The sequence below is a fragment of the Silurus aristotelis genome (genome assembly GCF_946808225.1).
Source record: "Silurus aristotelis genome assembly, chromosome: 28".
In the NCBI taxonomy this organism is placed as follows: Eukaryota; Metazoa; Chordata; class Actinopteri; order Siluriformes; family Siluridae; genus Silurus; species Silurus aristotelis.
This window is the reverse complement of record NC_139601.1, coordinates 17,333,984-17,358,309: the sequence shown is the minus strand read 5'-3', so window position 1 is coordinate 17,358,309 and position 24,326 is coordinate 17,333,984. Positions and strand designations below refer to the sequence as shown.

The following is a 24,326-nucleotide window of genomic DNA, read 5'->3' as shown; positions in this document are numbered from 1 at the left end:
TATACACACACCTACACATTCACATATACACACATTCAGATATACACACCTACACATTCACACCTACACATATACACACATTCACATATACACACCTACACATTTAGACCTACACACATACACACCTACACATATACACCCATTCACATATACACACCTACACATTCAGATATACACACCTACACATTCACACCTACACATATACACACATTCAGATATACACACATTCAGATATACACACCTACACATTCACACCTACACATATACACACATTCAGATATACACACCTACACATTTAGACCTACACATATACACCCATTCATATATACACACCTACACATTCACATATACACACATTCAGATATACACACCTACACATTTAGACCTACACATATACACCCATTCACATATACACACATTCAGATATACACACCTACACATTCACACCTACACATATACACACATTCACACCTCCACATTCAGATACACACCTACACATTCATACCTACACACCTACACATTCACATATACACACATTCAGATATACACACCTACACATTCACACCTACACATATACACCTTCACATATACACACCTACACATTCACATATACACACATTCAGATATACACACCTACACATATACACCTTCACATATACACACCTACACATTCACACCTACACATTCACACCTACACATATACACCCATTCAGACATACACACCTACACATTTAGACCTACACATATACACACCTACACTTATACACCCATTCACATATACACATCTACACATATTCAGATATACACACCTACACATTCACACCTACACATATACACACATTCACATATACACACCTACACATTTAGACCTACACACATACACACCTACACATATACACCCATTCACATATACACACCTACACATTCAGATATACACACCTACACATTCACACCTACACATATACACACATTCAGATATACACACATTCAGATATACACACCTACACATTCACACCTACACATATACACACATTCAGATATACACACCTACACATTTAGACCTACACATATACACCCATTCATATATACACACCTACACATTCACATATACACACATTCAGATATACACACCTACACATTTAGACCTACACATATACACCCATTCACATATACACACATTCAGATATACACACCTACACATTCACACCTACACATATACACACATTCACACCTCCACATTCAGATACACACCTACACATTCATACCTACACACCTACACATTCACATATACACATTCAGATATACACACCTACACATTCACACCTACACACATTCAGATATACACACCTACACATATACACACATTCAGATACACACCCACACATTCACATATACACACATTCAGATATACACACCTACACATTCACATCTACACATATACACACATTCAGATATACATACCTACACATTTAGACCTACACATATACACACCTACACATATACACCCATTCACATATACACACATTCAGATATACACACCTACACATTTAGACCTACACATATACACCCATTCACATATACACCCATTCAGATATACACACCTACACATTCACATATACACACATTCAGATATACACACCTACACATTCACACCTACACATATACACACATTCAGATATACACACCTACACATTTAGACCTACACATATACACACCTACACATATACACCCATTCACATATAAACACATTCAGATATACACACCTACACATTTAGACCTACACATATACACCCATTCACATATACACACATTCAGATATACACACCTACACATTCACATATACACACATTCAGATATACACACCTACACATTCACACCTACACATATACACACATTCAGATATACACACCTACACATTTAGACCTACACATATACACACCTACACATATACACCCATTCACATATAAACACATTCAGATATACACACCTACACATTTAGACCTACACATATACACCCATTCACATATACACACATTCAGATATACACACCTACACATTCACATATACACACATTCAGATATACACACCTACACATTCACACCTACACATATACACACATTCAGATATACACACCTACACATTTAGACCTACACATATACACACCTACACATATACACCCATTCACATATAAACACATTCAGATATACACACCTACACATTTAGACCTACACATATACACCCATTCACATATACACACATTCACATATACACCCCTACACATTCACACCTTCAGATATACACACCTACACATTTAGACCTACACATATACACACCTACACATATACACCCATTCACATATACACACATTCAGATATACACACCTACACATTCACATATACACACATTCACATATACACCCCTACACATTCACACCTTCACATATACACACCTACACATTCTCACCTACACATATACACCTTCACATATACACACCCCGAGCAGACAGGTGTGCTAGTGTAACACACCCCCTGTACAGACTGTACCCCTGACTTCCTGTCTCTCTCTGATTGGCTGATTCTGGGAAAACCAGTCGTTTATCCACAGCTGTAGGAGGTCCTGGATTTAGGTGTCTTAAAATATGCCTTATTCTGGATTAGATTGGGTTTTTGTATTAAATGATTAAATTCGTAAATATTTCATCATTTACCCTCAGCAGAGACTATAATGATAGAATTATTTCGACCTATTATATTTAAACGGATTTTATATAATTTTACTTATTTTTTACTTATATTATTACTTCCTTATTTTATTTTCTATCTAAAATATACCCCAGATATTCTGTTATCTAATCTATATCTAATCGCTGATTAACCTGAACATTCAAGTTCATTTACAGATTATTCTGATGTATAATGTAGTTTATAAATCTAATTTATTAGTTATTAAACATGAATAACTCGATGAGAATCAGTGTTAATGAAAAATCCTGTAGCATTATGATCAGGCGCTCTCTGTGGGCTACTAAATAAGGGGTCCTTGTTTAAAGCTCACAGCAGCGACAGACGGGACCCCCCCCCCCTCTCCCCGCCCCACCCCACCCCACCCCACCCCGACGCACGGACGCGCACGGGTTTGAGGATCACGTGGTCTCCGTGCGGGTGCGTACGCGGCGCAACTGGAAGTGAAGATGGCGGACGAAGAAGAGGCCGAGCGGGAGCCCCACGGACCGCGCCGCCCTCCAGACACCCTGCGAGCGCTCAACGACCGCCTGGAGGAGCTGTCCGCCGCGCTGAGCTCCAGCCCGGGACCCGCGGAGCAGGAGGAGGCCACTGCCCGCTACTGCCGTGCTTTCTGTCAGGTCTGTTCTCCGCAGAGCTCCGCTGTAAACACGGAGACTAGCGCACTACAACACAACACAGCCGAACCGAACCGAGCCGTACTGTACCGTACTGTATCCCCCCCAAACCGAGCCGTACCGTGTCCCCCTGGGCCGAGCCGTATCCGCGGGCTGAGTGTGTACAGATTTCCCTTCCACACCACCGCTAGCTGTCATGCTAATACAATAATAATAGAGGGTGGTGTGTGTGTGTGTGTGTGTGTGTGTGTGTGTGTGTGTGTGTGTGTGTATATGTGTGTGTGTGTGTGTTACTCGGTCTAGTCACCTTGAGCAGGGAGTGATTTGGGAGTGTTTGAGTAAACACTGAAGAGTGGGTCAGAGTTCAAGACTGTATACACACACACACACACACACACACACACACACACACACACACACACTGGGTGACGGAGCTGAAAAACTTGGAGTATAGAATGGATGTGATGTGTGTGTGTGTGTGTGTGTGTGTGTGTGTGTGTGTGTGTGTGTGTGTGTGTGTGTGCGCGCGCGCGTGTGTGCAGACCCTGGTGGAGTGTCTGAGTGTGTGGAGATCAGATGAAGATCCGTGGTCGATGTTGGAGTGTTATCGTGTGGCGTTGTTGAGTTTTGCTCGTGTGTCGGAGCATCTCTCCATCCAGAGAGAGAACGTCGGAGTAGTGCTGGAGAGACTCTCGATGTGAGTAACACACACACACACACACACACACACACACACACACACACACACACCTCATTTATTCTATATTTTGAAATCTTTAATTTTTAACATGTTCTTCACCAGACTCACTCATTCATTTATTCCTTCATTAATCCATTTTCACTTTATCACTCTATCATTCACTCACTCTTCTCTGTGTGTGTGTGTGTGTGTGTGTGTGTGTGTGTGTGTGTGTTCTGCAGGAGTTGTGTGGAGCTGTTGCTGTTTCTAACTGAGGCTTTTCCAGATGCATTATGGGAGCAGTTTCAGTTCTCCATACAGGTACAGCACACCTGTATCAACCCCCGGGCTGTGTCCCAATCCACACTACCTCCCTCCCCCTCTCCTCTTTTTCTTCTTCTTCTTCCCCCTCTCCGCTTCTTCTTCTTCTTCTTCCCCCTCTCCGCTTCTTCTTCTTCTTCTTCCCCCTCTCCGCTTCTTCTTCTTCTTCTTCCCCCTCTCCGCTTCTTCTTCTTCTTCTTCTTCTTCCCCCTCTCCGCTTCTTCTTCTTCCCCCTCTCTTCTTCTTCTTCTTTTTCCCCCTCTTCTTCTTCTTCTTCCCCCTCTCCTCTTCTTCTTCTTCTTCTTCCCCCTCTCCTCTTCTTCTTCTTCTTCTTCTTCTTCCCCCTCTCCGCTTCTTTCCCCTCTCCTCTACTTCCTTCTCCTGTCCCATTGTGATCCAGGTGTACATGTGACCCACTTCCTGGCTTTGGTAGATCTGAATCTCGTTGATGTTCTGCTGTGTGTTTGTGTGTGTGTGTGTGTGTGTGTGTGTGTGTGTGTGTGTGTGTGTGTGTGTGTGTGTGTGTGAGGTAAATAAACCTGTGATGTTTGGTGTCTGCACAGACGGCTCACACTCTGCTGCAAGACAACGGCATCACGCAGCTGCACCTGCTTTCCACAGCCACTCAGGAACGAGGGATGTGGAGCAACATTACACTACAGAACCTTCTCAGAAACGAGACGCCTCCCGAGGAGAAAGGTGACATTCTCAGAGATACCTGACCCTGTGTGTGTGTGTGTGTGTGTGTGTGTGTGTGTGTTTCACTGCTTAACCCTCCATGTGGGTTTCCTGTGCCTACTTTAGTGCGTGAGTTCCTGCTGCGTGAAGGTCCGGAGCTGCTGGAACTCAGGGTAAAGTTCCTGATTAAGGAGAACTCCATGGAGAAGGCAGCGCTGCTGGCTAAAGCCTGTGCTGATCTCCTCGAGTTTGGAACAAGCAGAGGACACTTTAAACAGATCTACCTCGTGTGTGTGTGCTCCTCTGCTCCACAGGAGATGCTGATGGAGGAGGTGATTGGTTTTGTTTTAAAATAACAATAACTGGTTGTGATTTGTTGCACTGGATGCAGACCTGTTCTCTGATTGGTTACTGGGCAAAGGGGGTGGGGCCTGCTTTGTAACTGGTTGAAGCAGAGATGTGACTGGGGTGTCTGCTAAATTCTGATTGGCTCACAGGGACACTGGGGTAGAAACTGTGTTCTGATTGGCTCACAGGGACACTGGGGTAGAAACTGTGTTCTGATTGGCTCACAGGGACACTGGGGTAAAATCTGTGTTCTGATTGGCTCACAGGGACACTGGGGTAGAATCTGTGTTCTGATTGGCTCACAGGGACACTGGGGTGGCGTGTCTGTTTGGATTAGTAACTGTGCACTGCTGCATTTTTATATATCGATCTGAAGTTCTCCAAATCCTTCTGTAATTCTCCTGCAGCTTTCCCAGGTGGACTGTCGTGATGCTCTGGAGATGATCTGTAACCTGGAGGCAGAAGGAGATGAGAGAGGAGCATTCACACTGTGTTCGGGCTTCCTGACCCGACAGCTCCTGCAGGAGGACCCGTACTGTGCCTGGTCAGTTTCCTACACGAGGAACTAATCCTACACCCTTCGTGTGTGTTGTTGATCTGCAGATCTTCAGCTGTCTCAGTGTAGACTCAGGGTCTTCAGTCAGATTTTTATTTATGCCATGTGTGTTGATCTGGTGATCGATCTCTCTTCCAGGGAACTGACCCTCTTCTGGAGTAAACTCCTAAAACGACTGGAGCCTTCAGAGCAGTGTTTTTTGGAAAAGTGCCAGAAGATGTCTCTACTCACCAAAACTGTGTTCCACCTGCTGTTCTTCATTAAAGTGATCCAGTCTGAGGTGAGTTCTTCGTCCACTGTGGATGTACATCACTGTAGGCTGATGCTCCTGATGGTTTACGGTAACGTAATGTGGTCACAACTCTGTTTTCTAATCTGCAGTTGGATAAGATTGGATTGCCAGCCTGCATTGAGATGTGTATACGTGCCCTGCGAATGGAGTCCTGTGAGGGAGCCAACAAGGCCACCATCTGCAAAACCATCTCCTGCCTCCTGCCCTCCGACCTGGAAGTAAAGCGGGCCTGCCAGCTAACGGAGTTCCTTCTGGAGCCCACAGTTGACTCTTATTACGCTGTGGAGACTCTGTACAATGAGCCAGACCAGAAGCTGGAGGAGGAAAACCTTCCCATACCCAACTCTCTACGCTGCGATTTGTTCCTTGTTTTCAAAACTCAGTGGCCTTTTGATCCGGAGTTCTGGGACTGGAAGACGTTAAAGCGTCATTGTCTGGGTCTTATGGGCGAGGAGGCGTCGATCGTGTCCTCCATCGACGAGCTGAACGACGATCGCTTTGTAGATGCGGAGCGAGACGACATCGACCTGGCGCCCGAAGAGTTCAAGGACGTTTTTGAATGCTTTTTGGACACGACTAATGAACTAAAGGAGATCGCAGACCAGCGTCAGAAAAACAGAGAAGTCAAAAAGTTGAGGGAGAAGGGATTCGTGTCGGCCAGGTTTCGAAACTGGCAAGCGTACATGCAGTACTGCGTGCTATGTGATAAAGAGTTCCTCGGCCATAGAATCGTGCGCCATGCACAGACTCACTTCAGAGACGGACTTTACAGCTGTCCCATTTGCACAGAGACGTTTGAAGCGAGAGAAACTCTAGACCCGCATGTGGCATCGCACGTAAAGCTGTCTTGTAAAGAGCGCTTAGCTTCCATGAAAACCACTAAAAAACTGACCGTTGCGAACGCTCCTGATCTCACAGCTCTGACAAACAAAAGTGGAGAAAACCAGGCGCGGAAAGCCAAGGCTAAAACCTGCGACGGAGACTCTAGTCAGCTGTCCAACGGAGACACGACAGGCTCCCAGACCGAGGTTCCCGGAGTCAGGGTCAACGCCAGAGAGCGAAACGTCTGTCCTGTTGCGAACTGCAGAAAAGGTTTCAAGTTCTTTCGCAATCTTCTCACCCACGTGAAGGACCACGGGGAGATGGAGGAGGCCAAACGCTTCCTTGAGTTGCAGACTACGAAGATAGTTTGTCAGTATTGTCGCCGGCACTTCGTTAGCGTCACTCACCTCAATGACCACCTGCAGGTCCACTGTGGTGCTAAACCTTATACATGCATTCAGCTGAACTGTAAAGCTAGCTTCGACACCAATGCTGAGCTTCTTCTGCACAGCAAAGGACACTCTGTCTTCAAGGCCAAGTGCATGTTTCCTGGCTGTGGAAAGACCTTCAACGAAGCTTATAAACTCTACGATCACGAGGCGCAACATTACAAAACATTCACCTGCAAAGTGCCAGGATGTGGTAAAGTGTTTCACGCCCAGTCTCAGTTAGAATTACATGAGGAGAGCCATAACGTTAAGAAAGAGGAGATGCAGACTGCAGACACCAACGAGCCTGTAGATCCTCAACCACACCTGTCCAGTGAACTAGCCAAACAGGACGTTCAGCAAATAGCACCTCCAGTAAACCCAAGCTGCATGGTGAACCCTGAAGATCACCCAACAAATCTGGTGAAAGTAAAGCATTCTGTAGAAAACATGCTCAATCCCGCTGGTCAGGGTCCCACACAAGCGTTCGGCCTTCTGCCATGTAAAACCGAGCCACCTGATCCAAACCTGGATGCTGGACCACACGTCCCCCATGTGGAGACCCTGCAGAGCCAACCTCCTCCAAACCCTCCCATGACTCACCTGAATGGACCCGGACCTGAAGAGTCTTTGTTAGATGTGCTAATGAACGATCCGATACTCACTCCATCGTGTCCACTTCCGCCAGCATCTTCATACCAGAGCCTCCTAGAGGACTTTCAGCAAGCCCCATCTGGAGATGTTTTGCAAGCTCAAATGGAGTCTGCTGTTTCACAGAGTCACACCCAACCCTTATACAGCAATGAAAACTCTGACTACGGCCAGTACGATCCCAATCCGATTCACACAACGTACCCAGTTACGTACGGGAACAACCTGGTGTCTTTAATGCAGACTCCCCATAGCAGTCCATCGGTAATGCCTGTGTCTCAGAGACTTCCTCCACAAGTCAGCTCTTTTCCCTCCAACAGACCAGTACAACCAGTGCAGACAAACACATCTGGTTCTGCAGGTGAGGAAAAGGACAGATATAAATGTGCATATGAAACCTGTTCTCGAGATTACAGCTCTTATAGAAGTCTCACCAAACACATGAAAGCTGCTCACTGTGAGTTTTATACACAATGGAAACTGGCAAAGAGGAACAATAAAGTACCACCAATCACAAGCAGACCTGCAATCATGAATGTCAAGAACGTTCCTTCAGAACCCATACAGAACCAGTTGGGTCTGAGGACTTCTGCTCCTCTCGCACCAATGGAGAAACCTCCTGCTCAGCAGCACTGCCCAGCAAGCTGTCTGAGCTCCACGTACCCCTCAAGTTCTTCGCATTTACCTGCTCCTACTGGTCAGACCTTTCCAAACCAGATGGACAACATATTGGATCCCATTGTGCTCTCACAGTTAGGAAACACTGCCAGTCAGCCTCATGTAGCTTCTCACTCCTCGTGGAGTTCTGTATCGATGAACAGTTCACTACAGCATTACCATCCACAGGAGATGACATCTTCTAGTGGTGATTTCTCCTCACAGATGGACACTGCACCACAACCCCAAGTTCCGAATGTCTATAATGGAGAAATGTCTTGTCCTTCTTTGCAGCATCAAAATAATCCCTCGTGTCGCTTTATCCAGAACCAGACCATGAATAATCCCAACAAAATGGGTCATTCCAGTGAATCTTCACCTCCTTACATCCAGACATCAAAGACTAATACAGTCCCTGTAGTCAAACATACTGAGTGTATTGTAAAACTGGAGAAAAACCCAGATTTGGTTCCACCTCCTCCAAACACGGCACAACAAATCCACCCTCCTGCTGCTGGGAACTCTCAAGATGAAACCAGCAGTTCCACACATGAAGGCGACATAAAAAAAAGGAAACGGAGCAGCAGAACCAAGTGGCCTGCCATCATCAAAGACGGCAAGTTTATTTGCTGTCGGTGCTTTAGAGAGTTCCAGAGCCCTAAATCTCTTGGTGGACATTTGTCTAAACGTGCTGTGTGCAAACCCTACGATGAAACGGTCCTGTCCGCAGACCTTCCTAGTTCATTTCTGGAGCTTTTGAACTCCCCTCACCCATCAGACACTCCTCCTCAGTCCTCTCCTTCTGCACAGGCCACTCCCAATCAGACGTGGCCTTCCATGACTAAAGGTCCTCTTGATCCAAAACTGTTTCCCAATGTGACTTTTCTGAACACTAAAGATTCTGTCTACAGCAGTATCAGTAAGACCAGTAGTGAAAATGTCCAACACGGTTCACGAAGTTTGGCTGAGTCTGTCGGTGCACGTCAGCAGACCTTCGCAGAAACATCTGTCTCTTACCCTCAAGACAGTCAAAACAGTGTGATCCAACACACAGGAAATATAAAAGACAAGCACAATCAGCATCAAATTCATTATACCCAGTCCTGCAACTCCCTACAGAGTAACACCGGTTCCTCTGATAAACTCTTGTCTTGCTTCTTAAACGAACCGTCAGACTTAAACTCGAGCAGGAATCCCACTAATCAGATCAACAGAATCCTTCAAGCCGAAACACTAAACAAGATAAAGGAGATTAAAGAAAAATCTACCATCACAAACGCTAGTGGATTATCCAACGATGGGCTACTGGCCGCCATGGCTAGCCTCGCTCAAAACCTGGTGTCAGAAAAAAGCGTAAAGGAAAGGCTTCGTGAGCAGATATTAGCTGGAGACTTCCAAAAGAGAAGCAGCTCGTGCCAAGGTGTCGAGAACTCGAATGTACAAAATCCAACGAGTGACGTTCAACACACAACGAACGTAATTCAAAAAGCGTTTCCGAGTGACCATCGTACTCCTGGAAGTGTCCTACCTGATCAGACCTCCACACAGATTCCCATAGCTGCTGCTGCTTCTTCGAACAACAGTGTACCAGAAGATATATTAAATAATCCAGTGCAAGAAGATGATGCTGAAGTTACAGAAATTCAAAAAGCTCTGGAAAGACTGGATCTGGGTCGGGAAACGAGTGACCATAACCAGACCCCTGCTCTGCCTGTGGAGGCCGAAGGAGTAACGAAAGCCTCAGAAGGTACATACGGTTTTATCATACGAGGCTATTCCTGCGACAGTGAGGGCTGTGGTTACAGAGCCATGACAAAAGACGCCCTCTTCAAACATCTCGTGAAACAGCATAACTATACAGAAGACATGCTGAGTCAGTGTCGAAAGGAACAGTTCAACTTTGCGCCTTTTAATTGTCAACTCTGTCCCAAGACCTTCACAAGGAACTCCAACCTCAGAACCCATTATCAGTCTGTTCACAATTATTCACACGAGCAGGTGGTGAAGATGGGGATTACACGGCAGTACAGTCGGAAATCCTCCGAGGCTGATCAAAGTCTCCAGACTTCAAGCGATTTGCTCAGTCAAATGGTACCAAAGGTGCTTTTCGCTGGACAGGTGCATCATGCTGAGACTGGTTCTGGTGTCCCAGGTTTCATGTCTCATGTTGGAAGCATTAAATCAGAATTAAAAATTCACCCTTATGAACAACAACTTCCTGTTCCTTCTATTGACTCTGGTGTTCCGAGAGCACAAACAACTCCACATCAACTTCAGAGTCAGGCTACTACGCATCCATCAGTGATTAAAGCCACGCCTTCTTTGCTAACCTCCTCAAGTGTGGAGCAGCAGGTAAATTGGCCAAATGGTTTTGTGACTGGATCTCTCGCACTTTCTCAGCACACCCATGGAATACTTCCTGGGGATCTGTTGCCTTCAGGTGCAACCCTTGTGAGCCAGACACCTCTGGTCCCAGGGCAGGTAGGCAACCTGTCCCTGGATAAGAAGGCCAAACTTGGAAGACCTAAAATACCAAAGGCTAAGGATTTGACCAAGAAGATTAAGGAGAAGAAGACGGACATGGACGATGTTTTTAGTCCCTACAGGCCGTACCGCTGCGTCCATCAGGGCTGTGTGGCCGCCTTCACTATTCAGCATAATTTGATTCTTCACTACAAAGCTGTACATCAGTCTGCACTCCCCAAATTTGAAGATGATGAACAGATCGAGGAGGAGAATAATGAAAATGAGGAAGAGGAGGATGAGGAGAATGACATGCCCGGTGGTGAGGGTGGTGAGATGACAGAGTTTCGCTGTCAAGTCAAAGACTGCTCTCGAATCTTCCAAGTGGTTACAGATCTTCTGCAGCATTACCTTCAGCTCCACAAACTGAGCCTCGACAAAGCAGGCGTCATGATGTCCGGTATGAACCTGGGTAGGTTTTGTTGTGACCAGCCAGACTGTGATGTTACCTTCACCGGATTCTGGAAGTATGTCAACCACATTGACCACGAACACAAGAAGATCAAGCTCGGCAGAACGGAACCTGTTGATGGAATGTTCCAGTGCGAGGTGGAGGCTTGTAGCTGCGTTTATACCACACGCTCAAACTTACTGCGGCACATCATGAAAAAACACCAAGACCTTTACAAACTCCGACTGCTGAACTCCAGAGGTGTCAAACTTGGCCGTCCTCCGAAAAACAGCTTAGTCTCCCTTGAGAAGGAAAATCGAGAAATTAATAAAAAACCTAGTCAGAAGAGTGGTGAGAAAAAGAAAAAGAAACAAAAGAACCTCTGGACGAAATACGGAAACCCCATTTTGAAAACAAAAGAGGAGGCCTCTGCCATGTGCATCAAAAAGACTCAGTTACAGTACCCCTGCATGCTTAAAGGCTGTGAGAAGGTGGCCGACTCTGAGCGAAGTCTCATGAAGCACTATGTCCAGCATGGTCTCCCAAAACAATACCTGGAGGAGCAGAGGAGCAACTACATCTTTTGCAAGAAAATGTCTCGCTCCAAGTATAAACGAATTGCGTCAAGGAGTGACGATACAGACAAGTCTGATGAAAGCTCCATTGACGCCTCTGAGAACGAGGACGCTGTGGACACCGGACCGAGCGAATCGGAGTTCTCAAAGCCGACGTCGGAGAAGGAAAGCACAGAGGACACGGAAGTTTCAGACGCTAAATTGTCTAGTGATCTGAGCTCGGATATCTCTGTGGTAGTAAAGCGGAAGCGAGGCCGCCCCCGCAAGGGAGAGTCGATCAAAGACCTGCAGCTTGCACGCAAGAAAATTACGAGGTTAAGAGTGGCGCAGAGGCCCTCGGTCAACTATGCAGACACCAACTCCGACTCCACTTCTTCCAGCGCCACGCTACCACGGGAGCAAACTGCGACGCTGACCTCCTTCAAGCCGATGGGATTTGAGGTGTCCTTCCTCAAGTTCTTAGAGGAATCTAGTCAACCGCCCGGAAAGAGGAAGACGAGTCCTTTATCGGCGATTCACCCACACAAGAAATTCCCGACCCTGCACTTGAAGACGGCATCAGTGGTGTGCAGCAGGATCAATCCTGAACATCACTGCCGAGATGTACTGAGACTTGTAGAATTTAAGAACCCTCAGAAACTGACTTCTCTCAGCAAGGTGACTTTCGAGGTGCACAGAGGGTTCTCGAGTGTTTTCGAACTCTTGCTCAAGCAGCTGCATGAGATGCGTCCTGCGGTGGTCATTCAGAAAGAGGGCCTATCTAATGTTAATGGGTAGATCTGATCTCAGGACGAGGGTGGATCTGAGGCTCCAGTGTTGCTGTTTTGGGGATGTTAAGTGGGTTAATAAGTGTGCGGGACATGTCCGATTGCCCTTGAACGCTCCTGTAAAACGTCTGCTGATCCCTCCGCAGGACTGTGTATTATTCTTTGAGTTGTTAATGATATACCTCTTACGCATGCCCTTCAAAAAAAATAAAGTTCATGCATCGGCACATGCGGTCAGTGTCGGAACTGAACACTTAGAGGAAGATTTTAATTGTCTCGGATCCCGTAGGTATTTTAAAACGAGCTAGCTTGTGTCCAGGTTGGACTGACGATCCTGTAGTGCAGTGGTAAACTGTAGATGGTAAACCATTTGTAGTATTGTTCGACTTGCATTGTACAATTTGAACGTGTATAGCGTCGTGTCTTGTGTGTGCACACCCCGACTCTCTACTGCCACCAGCAGTCTGTACCTTACACAACAGAGACCAATTTATTACAGCTTGCATTTTCTACCTCTGTGTGGCTCTGTGTGGGTTTTATTTTTCCCTCTCGGAAATCATGTCACAGCTTCCCCTCCAATTCACACAATAAAAATGACTGTCATTTCAGCCGGATCCTGAAGTCCTGCTCACTTCCTGCTCACTGATGAGCCTGGTTTCTTTTATTATCTGATTTACAGGGACATTTCACAAAAATGACTTAAATACGTGCATTAAACATCTACAGCTGGTCCCTGAGTTACGATGGTTTAACAATCTCACAGTGATGATGCTGATATGAGAAAATTGTTAAAATATTTAATATCCTGTGGCAGGAAAACAACTGGCTCTCGTTTATTCTGTATAAAGTTTAGACATTATGGTCATGTAAATTGCTGTTTTGCTAAATTATGAACTGTAAATTGTTAAATTATTACCTGCTGTTCATCCTTTACGACTCCTGGGGTACGCTAGGTCATGTCTTAGGAATGCATCGTAAGTCAGGTACTACCTGTACAATAAACTCATTCAGTGTAAACATACAAATAATTTACTTCTAATTATTAAACATCAATTCTGTTTCCTGTACATAACATTGAGATATTGTGCGTCCAGGAGACATTAAATGAATCATTTAAAATAAATGGTTCATAAACGACAAATCACTAATGTGTGTGTGTGTGTGTGTGTTGTACACTAATGAGACTGGATGCTCACAGGTTCATTAACTCCTGACTTTTAAATGCGTGTTGAAATGTGTATTTGGTTATTTACATGCAGTGTAATTATTAAACAGCAATAATTCATTAGAATTATAAAGTGCTTTTACAGCGTTACAGTGAAATAGCAATAAGTGTGAGCTCGGATCTCCTGCACCAGCCTGGTATGTGTCTATAAAAGAGTCTATAATTGATATTTAAGAGGCGGTAGAGTTCCTCAGGACAGCAGAAGAGGGCGTGACCGAAGCTCTTCTTCCTTGCCGGTGGAGGTCAGGGGTTTGGGTCCGGCTGAGCCGAGAGTGAGTGCGGATGAGGATTTGTGGGCGTAGCATGAACATGTCCTCTTTTGCTCCACAGGGACGTAGCGCTTACTGAAACACTTCCAGCACTGTTTGGAAAGGATGTAGAGCATTTCAGACACATTGAGAACCACACACAGGGCAGATGTGCAGCCCATGATGTAGAGGAAGATCATCTTCTCAGTGGCTCTGGAGATGTAGCAGTCCACGGTGTTGGGGCAGGGGCTCTCCTCGCATTGGTACATCCGAGGAACCTTAAACCCATTATAAACGAAGTAGAAGATGAGGAGCGTGCCCACCTCAAAGCCGGTCTTCAACACTAGGCTGAGGAGGTAGGTGCACAGCAGACCACCGTCGATGCTGCCTTTGTCCTCGTACAGTTTGCGTCCGTATTTTTTCTCACGGTGTTCGCGGTAGGCCACGTGCAACGCCACCAGCAGGGATGGCGTGGACACCATGATGAGCTGCAAAGCCCACAGACGTGCCTGAGATACTGGGTAGAAGTGGTCGAAGCAGACGTTCTCGCAACCCGGCTGCTGAGTGTTGCACACAAAATCCTTCGACTCGTCCTTCCACACGTTCTCAGCAGCAGCCACGAACACCAGAATCCGGAAGATGAAGACCACCGAGAGCCAAATCCGACCAATGGCGGTGGAGTATTTATTCACACCGCTCAAAACGCTCTGCAGGAATGCCCAGTTCATGACTGCTGATGGAGACAACAATAATCACACACACTGATAAATCCACTGTTACTTCACCTCAACACCATATTATATAATATAATCATATTATATCTCTAATTCCATTAATGTTGTGTATGAGGAAGTCTGGTGTTTGGGAGCAGTGTGTGAGGGTGGTGCAGGACATGTATGAGGACAGTGTGACAGCAGTGGAGGGGTGCGGTTACAGGGAGAAGAGGTGGAGAAGGTGGAGGAGTTCAGGTACCTGGGGTCAACAGTGCAGAGTAATGGAGAGTGTGTTAGAGAAGTGAAGAAAAGAGTGCAGGCAGGGTGGAGTGGGTGGAGAAGAGTGATAGCAGAAGTGATTTGTGATAGAAGAGTATCTGTGAGAGTGAAAGGGAAAGTTTATAGGACTGTGGTGAGACCTGAGATGTTGTATGGATTAGAGACAGTGGTATTGAGTAAAAGACAGGAGGTGGAGCTGGAGGTAGCAGAGCTGAAGATGTTGAGATGTTCGTTGGGAGTGACGACGATGGACAGGATTAGAAATGAGTTTATTAGAGGGACAGCGCATGTAGGACGTTTTGGTGACAAGGTGAGGGAGGTGTGATTGAGATGGTTTGGACATGTGCAGAGGAGGAACATGGGGTATATCAGTAGGAGAATATGCTGAGGATGGAGTGCAGATTTTATTATTTACATTTTAAACAAAAAAAATATAAATACATCGAAGAACAGAGAATATGATCTACTGTAATAAAAAAAATAATTATACAGTGAAGAGTGTGTGTGTGTGTGTGTGTGTGTGTGTGTGTGTGTGTGTGTGTGTGTGTGTGTAAAAAAAAAGAATGACACTACACTACACTACAGTGTACTGTGTGTTTTACTGCCGGGCCAAGCACCAGATTCATCTTCCTCATCTTCTGCCTTTCCAACTGGTTGGTGCTCATAGAAACAAGGAGGAGTTGAAGAGCATTCTGACCAGATTCAGGCTGAGATGTTGATAATCCTCCAGTGCCACCATCAGGTCAGGATTGCGTCTCATGTGGAAGCAGGTTTATGGTCATACATAAGCCAGACATACTGAGCTGCATGTCCACAATTTAAAATCCAAATATGAAACAAGATTTTCCACCATCATGAAATTTGTCAAGAAGAAAATACTAGATATTTTGTCCAGTCAGCGTTTCACCCTCCTGTTTGTTTATCTAAACGTGTCGTCCACCAGTGTCCCTGATCACAACACACATCACTCTTCAGTTGGTGATTGATTAGTGAACATCTGTCGCGTGTCACTGAAGGTGTTCAGGTTTTTGGCCTCCTGAAATTTACTGCTTGCTTTTGCTTTCAGTCTTATTTTGAGTGTGAATAAGTTTGTGTTCCACTTTCATTCCGAGAATGCAGAACTTTGTGGTTCCTCAGTGTCCAGTGTTTCACATCTCCTTGTTCCTCTCTACTGTTTTGTGTGTGTGTGTGTGTGTGTGAGAGAGAGAGAGAGAGAGAGAGAGAGAGAGAGAGAGAGAGAGAGAGAGAGAGAGAGAGAGAGAGAGAGAGAATGGTTCCTAGTGAAGTGAATGTTATATTAATGTAAAGTGTCATGGCGTTTAGAGTTTTACTTATTCAGTGTTACAGGTTTGAAGTTAAAGTGAAATTTTTTTTCTCTTTATAAATACGTTGGGACTCACGTTGTGTAGACGTGTTATATTTGTGTAGGATACTGAGGATTTGTTATCAGATAAATAGAGAATAAAAGATATAAATAAATATATAACACAGGTGAAACCGGACACACACACACACACACACACACACACACACACACACACACACACACACACACGCACACAGAATATATGGATATAAAACTCCTCACCTGCTGGCTTCGTGTAGGTTTCTGTTCCAGACTCAGGGTTTTATGTAGATGATTCTCTCGTATCCTGAGGATGATTTGGAAGGCAAATAGACCTGATGGTGGAGTCTCACCTGTTTGGTTGCTGTGGGTGGAGCTTAGCTGTGTGGTTACAATAAACACACCATGCAATGTGATACCTGTGTGTGATTCAGGCTTTATTTCCACGGGGACGGGTTTTTAAACGCATACTGCTCAATAACTATACGTTGCTCTATAATACTCTATACTGCTCTATAACACTATACTGCTCTATAATACTCTATACTGCTCTATAACTATACACTGCTCTATAACTATATACTGCTCTATAACACTATACTGCTCTATAATACTCTATACTGCTCTATAACTATACACTGCTCTATAACACTATACTGCTCTATAATACTCTATACTGCTCTATAACTATACACTGCTCTATAACTATATACTGCTCTATAATACTCTTTACTGCTCTATAACTATACACTGCTTTATAACTATATGCTGCTCTATAATACTCTATACTGCTCTATAATACTCTATACTGCTCCATAACTATATGCTGCTCTATAATACTCTATACTGCTCTTTAACACTATACTGCTCTATAATACTCTATACTGCTCTATAACTATACACTGCTCTATAACTATATGCTGCTCTATAATACTCTATACTGCTCTATAATACTCTATACTGCTCTATAACTATATGCTGCTCTATAATACTCTATACTGCGCTATAACACTATACTGCTCTATAACACTATACTGCTCTATAATACTCTATCCTGCTCTATAACACTATACTGCTCTATAACTATACACTGCTCTATAATACTCTATACTGCTCTATAACTATACACTGCTCTATAATACTCTATACTGCTCTATTATACTCTATACTGCTCTATAACTATACGCTGCTCTATAATACTCTATACTGCTCTATAACACTATACTGCTCTATAATACTCTATACTGCTCTATAATACTCTATACTGCTCTATAACTATACACTGCTCTATAATACGCTATACTGCTCTATAACACTATACTGCTTTATAATACTCTATACTGCTCTATAACTATACACTGCTCTATAATACTCTATACTGCTCTATAATACTCTATACTGCTTTATAACACTATACTGCTCTATAACTATACACTGCTCTATAACTATACGCTGCTCTATAATACTCTATACTGCTTTATAACACTATACTGCTCTATAACTATACGCTGCTCTATAATACTCTATACTGTGCTATAACACTATACTGCTCTATAATACTCTATACTGCTCTATAACACTATACTGCTCTATAATACTCTATACTGCTCTATAACACTATACTGCTCTATAATACTCTATACTGCTCTATAACACTATACTGCTCTATAATACTCTATACTGCTCTATAACACTATACTGCTCTATAATACTATATACTGCTCTATAACACTATACTGCTCTATAATACTCTATACTGCTCTATACCACACTTTACTTTGTGTGTATGTGTGTGTGTGTGTGTGTGTGTGTGTGTGTGTGTGTGTGTGTGTGCGTACGTGTGACTCAATAGGCATTAATATTTAATCTCACACAGTTTGAGTTTTGTTTAATTAATATGGAAACACAAGATGTCTCCAACACACCTCAGACTTTTACCTGGTTATTAGAATGACTGGTGTGTGTGTGTGTGTGTGTGTGTGTGTGTGTGTGTGTGTGTGTGTGTGTGTGTGTGTGTTTGGAGGACATTATCCTGCAGACTCAGGGTTCCTTGTGATGTTCTCCTCTTTGTTCCTGATCTCTGGACGCTTTGCACTGCATTCAGTCCACCTCTCCGTCCAGCAGGTGGCGCACGGACGTCATTGTGTAGCGTCGTTGCGTGGTTGCCAGTTTGGTTTTATTTCCGTGTAATATGCTTTGCATTCTCGTTCATTGAATTTACTAATAATGCAGAATACGTGGATTTAAATCCATTGTAAAGTTAAATATATTACAACATTGAAACGCACAAATTTAATCCATACACAGTTATAATCAATTAATAGTATAATGATATTCGGAATATCTGGCAACCGCGGTCGTCACTTCGAACAAGATGGCGGCGCTCAGCGGCTCATAACAATCCGCATGTTCATCCTGCTGTGCTTTATAGAGCTCTCTTTTCTTTTTATTCTCTCAGAATAAACTTTATTTAAACACTTTTTAAAAGATTATACGGTTTATGTGATATGTATTTAATTATACTGTGAGGAATCTAACAGTTTGTGGAGCCGCAGTTATGTCACCTTCAGAGAATGATAGTAAAATCCCCGGATTGAGAGGCGTGAGGACTACGTCACTGTTCCGCGCCGTGAACCCGGAACTGTTCATCAAACCGGTAAATCTCACATTATTTAATCACAACAAATCCAGGTTTGTAAGGAGTCGGGGACTACAACCAGTAGAGACTAGACACCCAGTCTACACCCAGTCCACACCTAGTCTACAGACAGTCTACATACACACTGTACACCCAGTCTACATACACCCAGTCTACAGACAGTCTACATACACACTGTACACCCAGTCTACATACACACTGTACACCCAGTCTACACCCAGTCTACACCCAGTCTACACCCAGTCTACAGACAGTCTACATACACACTGTACACCCAGTCTACATACACCCAGTCTACAGACAGTCTACATACACACTGTACACCCAGTCTACATACACACTGTACACCCAGTCTACACCCAGTCTACACCCAGTCTACAGACAGTCTACATACACACTGTACACCCAGTCTACATACACACTGTACACCCAGTCTACATACACACTGTACACCCAGTCTACACCCAGTCCACACCTGGTCTACATACACACTGTACACCCAGTCTACACCCAGTCTACAGACAGTCTACATACACACTGTACACCCAGTCTACACCCAGTCCACACCTGGTCTACATACACACTGTACACCCAGTCTACACCCAGTCCACACCTGGTCTACATACACACTGTACACCCAGTCTACAGACAGTCTACATACACACTGTACACCCAGTCTACATACACACTGTACACCCAGTCTACATACACACTGTACACCCAGTCTACACCCAGTCCACACCTGGTCTACATACACACTGTACACCCAGTCTACAGACAGTCTACATACACACTGTACACCCAGTCTACACCCAGTCTACATACACACTGTACACCCAGTCTACATACACACTGTACACCCAGTCTACACCCAGTCTACATACACACTGTACACCCAGTCTACATACACACTGTACACCCAGTCTACACCCAGTCTACATACACACTGTACACCCAGTCTACATACACACTGTACACCCAGTCTACACCCAGTCTACACCCAGTCTACATACACACTGTACACCCAGTCTACATACACACTGTACACCCAGTCTACACCCAGTCTACATACACACTGTACACCCAGTCTACATACACACTGTACACCCAGTCTACACCCAGTCCACACCTAGTCTACAGACAGTCTACATACACACTGTACACCCAGTCTACATACACACTGTACACCCAGTCTACATACACACTGTACACCCAGTCTACAGACAGTCTACATACACACTGTACACCCAGTCTACAGACAGTCTACATACACACTGTACACCCAGTCTACATACACACTGTACACCCAGTCTACACCCAGTCTACAGACAGTCTACATACACACTGTACACCCAGTCTACATACACACTGTACACCCAGTCTACATACACACTGTACACCCAGTCTACACCCAGTCCACACCTGGTCTACATACACACTGTACACCCAGTCTACAGACAGTCTACATACACACTGTACACCCAGTCTACACCCAGTCTACATACACACTGTACACCCAGTCTACATACACACTGTACACCCAGTCTACACCCAGTCTACATACACACTGTACACCCAGTCTACATACACACTGTACACCCAGTCTACACCCAGTCTACACCCAGTCTACATACACACTGTACACCCAGTCTACATACACACTGTACACCCAGTCTACACCCAGTCTACATACACACTGTACACCCAGTCTACATGCACACTGTACACCCAGTCTACACCCAGTCCACACCTAGTCTACAGACAGTCTACATACACACTGTACACCCAGTCTACAGACAGTCTACATACACACTGTACACCCAGTCTTCACCCAGTCTACATACACACTGTACACCCAGTCTACACCCAGTCTACATACACACTGTACACCCAGTCTACATACACACTGTACACCCAGTCTACACCCAGTCTACATACACACTGTACACCCAGTCTACATACACACTGTACACCCAGTCTACATACACACTGTACACCCAGTCTACACCCAGTCCACACCTAGTCTACAGACAGTCTACATACACACTGTACACCCAGTCTACAGACAGTCTACATATCACTGTACACCCAGTCTACACCCAGTCTACATACACACTGTATACCCAGTCTACAGACAGTCTACACCCAGTCTACATACACACTGTACACCCAGTCTACACCCAGTCTACATACACATTGTACACCCAGTCTACAGACACACTGTACACCCAGTCTACAGACACACTGTACACCCAGTCTACAGACACACTGTACAACCAGTCTACATACACACTGTACAACCAGTCTACACCCAGTCTACATACACACTGTACACCCAGTCTACAGACAGTCTACACCCAGTCTACATACACACTGTACACCCAGTCTACAGACACACTGTACACCCAGTCTACAGACACACTGTACACCCAGTCTACACCCAGTCTACATACACACTGTACACCCAGTCTACACCCAGTCTACATACACACTGTACACCCAGTCTACACCCAGTCTACAGACAGTCTACACCCAGTCTACATATGCACTGTACACCCAGTCTACACCCAGTCTACATACGCACTGTGCACCCAGTCTACAGACAGTCTACACCCAGTCTACATACACACTGTACACCCAGTCCACAGAAAGTCTACATACACACTGTACACCCAGTCTACACTCAGTCTACATACACACTGTACACCCAGTCTACATCCACACTGTACACCCAGTCTACAGACAGTCTACACCCAGTCTACAGACAGTCTACACCCAGTCTACACCCAGTCTACATACGCACTGTGCACCCAGTCTACAGACAGTCTACACCCAGTCTACATACACACTGTACACCCAGTCTACAGAAAGTCTACATACCCACTGTACACCCAGTCTACACCCAGTCTACATACACACTGTACACCCAGTCTACATACGCACTGTACACCCAGTCTACAGACAGTCTACACCCAGTCTACATACACACTGTACACCCAGTCTAGACCAGGGAAGTGCTGTGACAGATGTAATGATGGTGATGTGATGATGATGATGATGATTAAGATGAAGATAAGAAAGATGATGAAGATAATGATGATAATGATTATGATGTGATGATAATGATGTGATGGTGATGAAGATGCTGATGATCTCTCGATGTGTGTGGTGTACAGAATAAGCCGGTGATGGTGCTGGGGCTGGTCAGCATCACGCTGTGTGTGGGCTACCTCGGCTACTTGCATGCTGTGAAGGAGAACTCTCAGGAGCTTTACGAAGCCACAGACAGCGAGGGGGAGAGATACATGCGCAGAAAATCCTCCAAGTGGGACTAAGAGACGTGTCTGAGCCGCAGAGAGACGTGTCTGAGCCGCAGAGAGACGTGTCTGAGCCGCAGAGAGACGTGTCTGAGCCGCAGAGAGACGTGTCTGAGATTCCACTGTACCCAGAAGCCGTCACTTCACTCTACAACCACATTTATTTCAGACATTATTTCTAATAAACACCAAGTGTCATGTGCATTTGCACTGTTTTAATCTTCACACACACACACACACACACACACACACACACACACACACACACACACACACACACACACACACACACACACACACAGTAATGTGTAAAGTTTTATTCTGGTGTGTAAAATGGTTTGGACTTTGAGAAATCTGTGTTGAGAATATTTTATTATATTAATTAACAAAAGTAAAGTAAAAGATCAGAAAACCCAGCCATTAGGGGGGCACAAGCCAGTGTACTCTTAGTGCCGGTCCCAAGCCCGGGTAAATGGGGAGGGTTGCGTTAGGAAGGGCATCCAGCGTAAAACATGTGCCAAATCAAATATGCGGATCACAAATGAGAATTTCATACCGGATCGGTCGAGGCCCGGGTTAACAACGACCGCCACAGGTATTGTTAGCCGACAGGGTACCGGTGGAAATTGAGCTACTGTTGGCCGAAGGAGGAGAAGGAGAGGAGGAAGACGTCTACAGAGACGGCAGGAAAAGGAGCAGTGTAGGAGAGTAGAGGTTCGGGTTGGTACTTTAAATGTTGGTACTATGACGGGTAAAGGGAGAGAGATAGCTGATATGATGGAGAGGAGAAAGGTAGATGTGTTGTGTGTTCAGGAGACCAAGTGGAAAGGGAGTAAGAGCAGGAACATTGGAGGTGGGTTTAAACTGTTTTATCATGGTGTGGATGGAAAGAGAAATGGTGTAGGGGTGATTCTGAAGGAAGCGTACAGTAAGAGTGTAGTGGAGGTGAAGAGAGTTTCTGATAGGGTGATGATCGTGAAGGTGGAGGTTGAAGGGATGATGATAAATGTCATCAGTGTTTATGCTCCAGAAGTTGGCTGTGAGATGGAGGAGAAGGAAAGATTCTGGAGTGAATTAGATGAAGTGGTAGATGGTGTACCTAGGAAAGAACGATTGGTGATTGGGGCAGACTTTAATGGACATGTAGGTGAAGGGAACAGAGGTGATGAGGAGGTGATGGGTAGGTATGGTTTTAAGGAGAGGAATGTGGAATGGCAGATGGTGGTAGATTTTGCTAAAAGGATGGAAATGGCAGTGGTGAACACGTATTTTAAGAAGAAGGAGGATCATAGGGTGACGTATAAGAGTGGAGGAAGGTGCACACAGGTGGACTATGTTCTATGCAGGAGATGCAACCTGAAGGAGATTGGAGACTGTAAGGTGTTGGCGGGGGACAGTGTAGCTAGACAGCATTGGATGGTGGTCTGTAGGATGGTTTTGGAGGCGAAGAAGAAGAGGAGGAAAGTAAGGATTGAAAGAAGAATAAGATGGTGG

General features: G+C 44.9%; 3 protein-coding genes across 4 annotated transcripts; 2 read left to right on the top strand and 1 right to left on the bottom strand.

The window, feature by feature from the left end:
• The first annotated feature begins 3,113 nt into the window (after positions 1 to 3,113).
• On the top strand, positions 3,114 to 13,658 carry znf292b (zinc finger protein 292b). The gene is made up of 8 exons (XM_083533516.1): positions 3,114 to 3,361; positions 3,901 to 4,055; positions 4,280 to 4,358; positions 4,922 to 5,057; positions 5,163 to 5,368; positions 5,792 to 5,928; positions 6,079 to 6,220; positions 6,322 to 13,658. The coding sequence occupies exons 1-8, from the start codon at positions 3,191 to 3,193 to the stop codon at positions 13,054 to 13,056; spliced, it is 7,761 nt and encodes a 2,586-aa protein (XP_083389642.1). The 5' UTR covers positions 3,114 to 3,190; the 3' UTR covers positions 13,057 to 13,658.
• A 401-nt stretch (positions 13,659 to 14,059) lies between these two features.
• gjb7 (gap junction protein beta 7) lies at positions 14,060 to 17,224 on the bottom strand. 2 transcript variants are annotated; one of them, XM_083533523.1, is made up of 2 exons: positions 17,100 to 17,224; positions 14,060 to 15,252 (listed from the first exon to the last, which is right to left on the bottom strand). In XM_083533523.1, exon 2 carries the CDS (start codon positions 15,245 to 15,247, stop codon positions 14,462 to 14,464), a length of 786 nt encoding a protein of 261 aa, XP_083389649.1. In that variant the 5' UTR covers positions 15,248 to 15,252; positions 17,100 to 17,224; the 3' UTR covers positions 14,060 to 14,461. The 2 variants fall into 2 exon arrangements, with proteins under 2 accessions (XP_083389649.1, XP_083389650.1); XM_083533524.1 differs by having other exon boundaries at positions 14,060 to 15,249; positions 17,100 to 17,222.
• A 1,977-nt stretch (positions 17,225 to 19,201) lies between these two features.
• On the top strand, positions 19,202 to 23,032 carry smim8 (small integral membrane protein 8). Its single transcript, XM_083533526.1, has 2 exons — positions 19,202 to 19,512; positions 22,692 to 23,032. The coding sequence occupies exons 1-2, from the start codon at positions 19,414 to 19,416 to the stop codon at positions 22,848 to 22,850; spliced, it is 258 nt and encodes an 85-aa protein (XP_083389652.1). The 5' UTR covers positions 19,202 to 19,413; the 3' UTR covers positions 22,851 to 23,032.
• Positions 23,033 to 24,326: the final 1,294 nt, after the last annotated feature.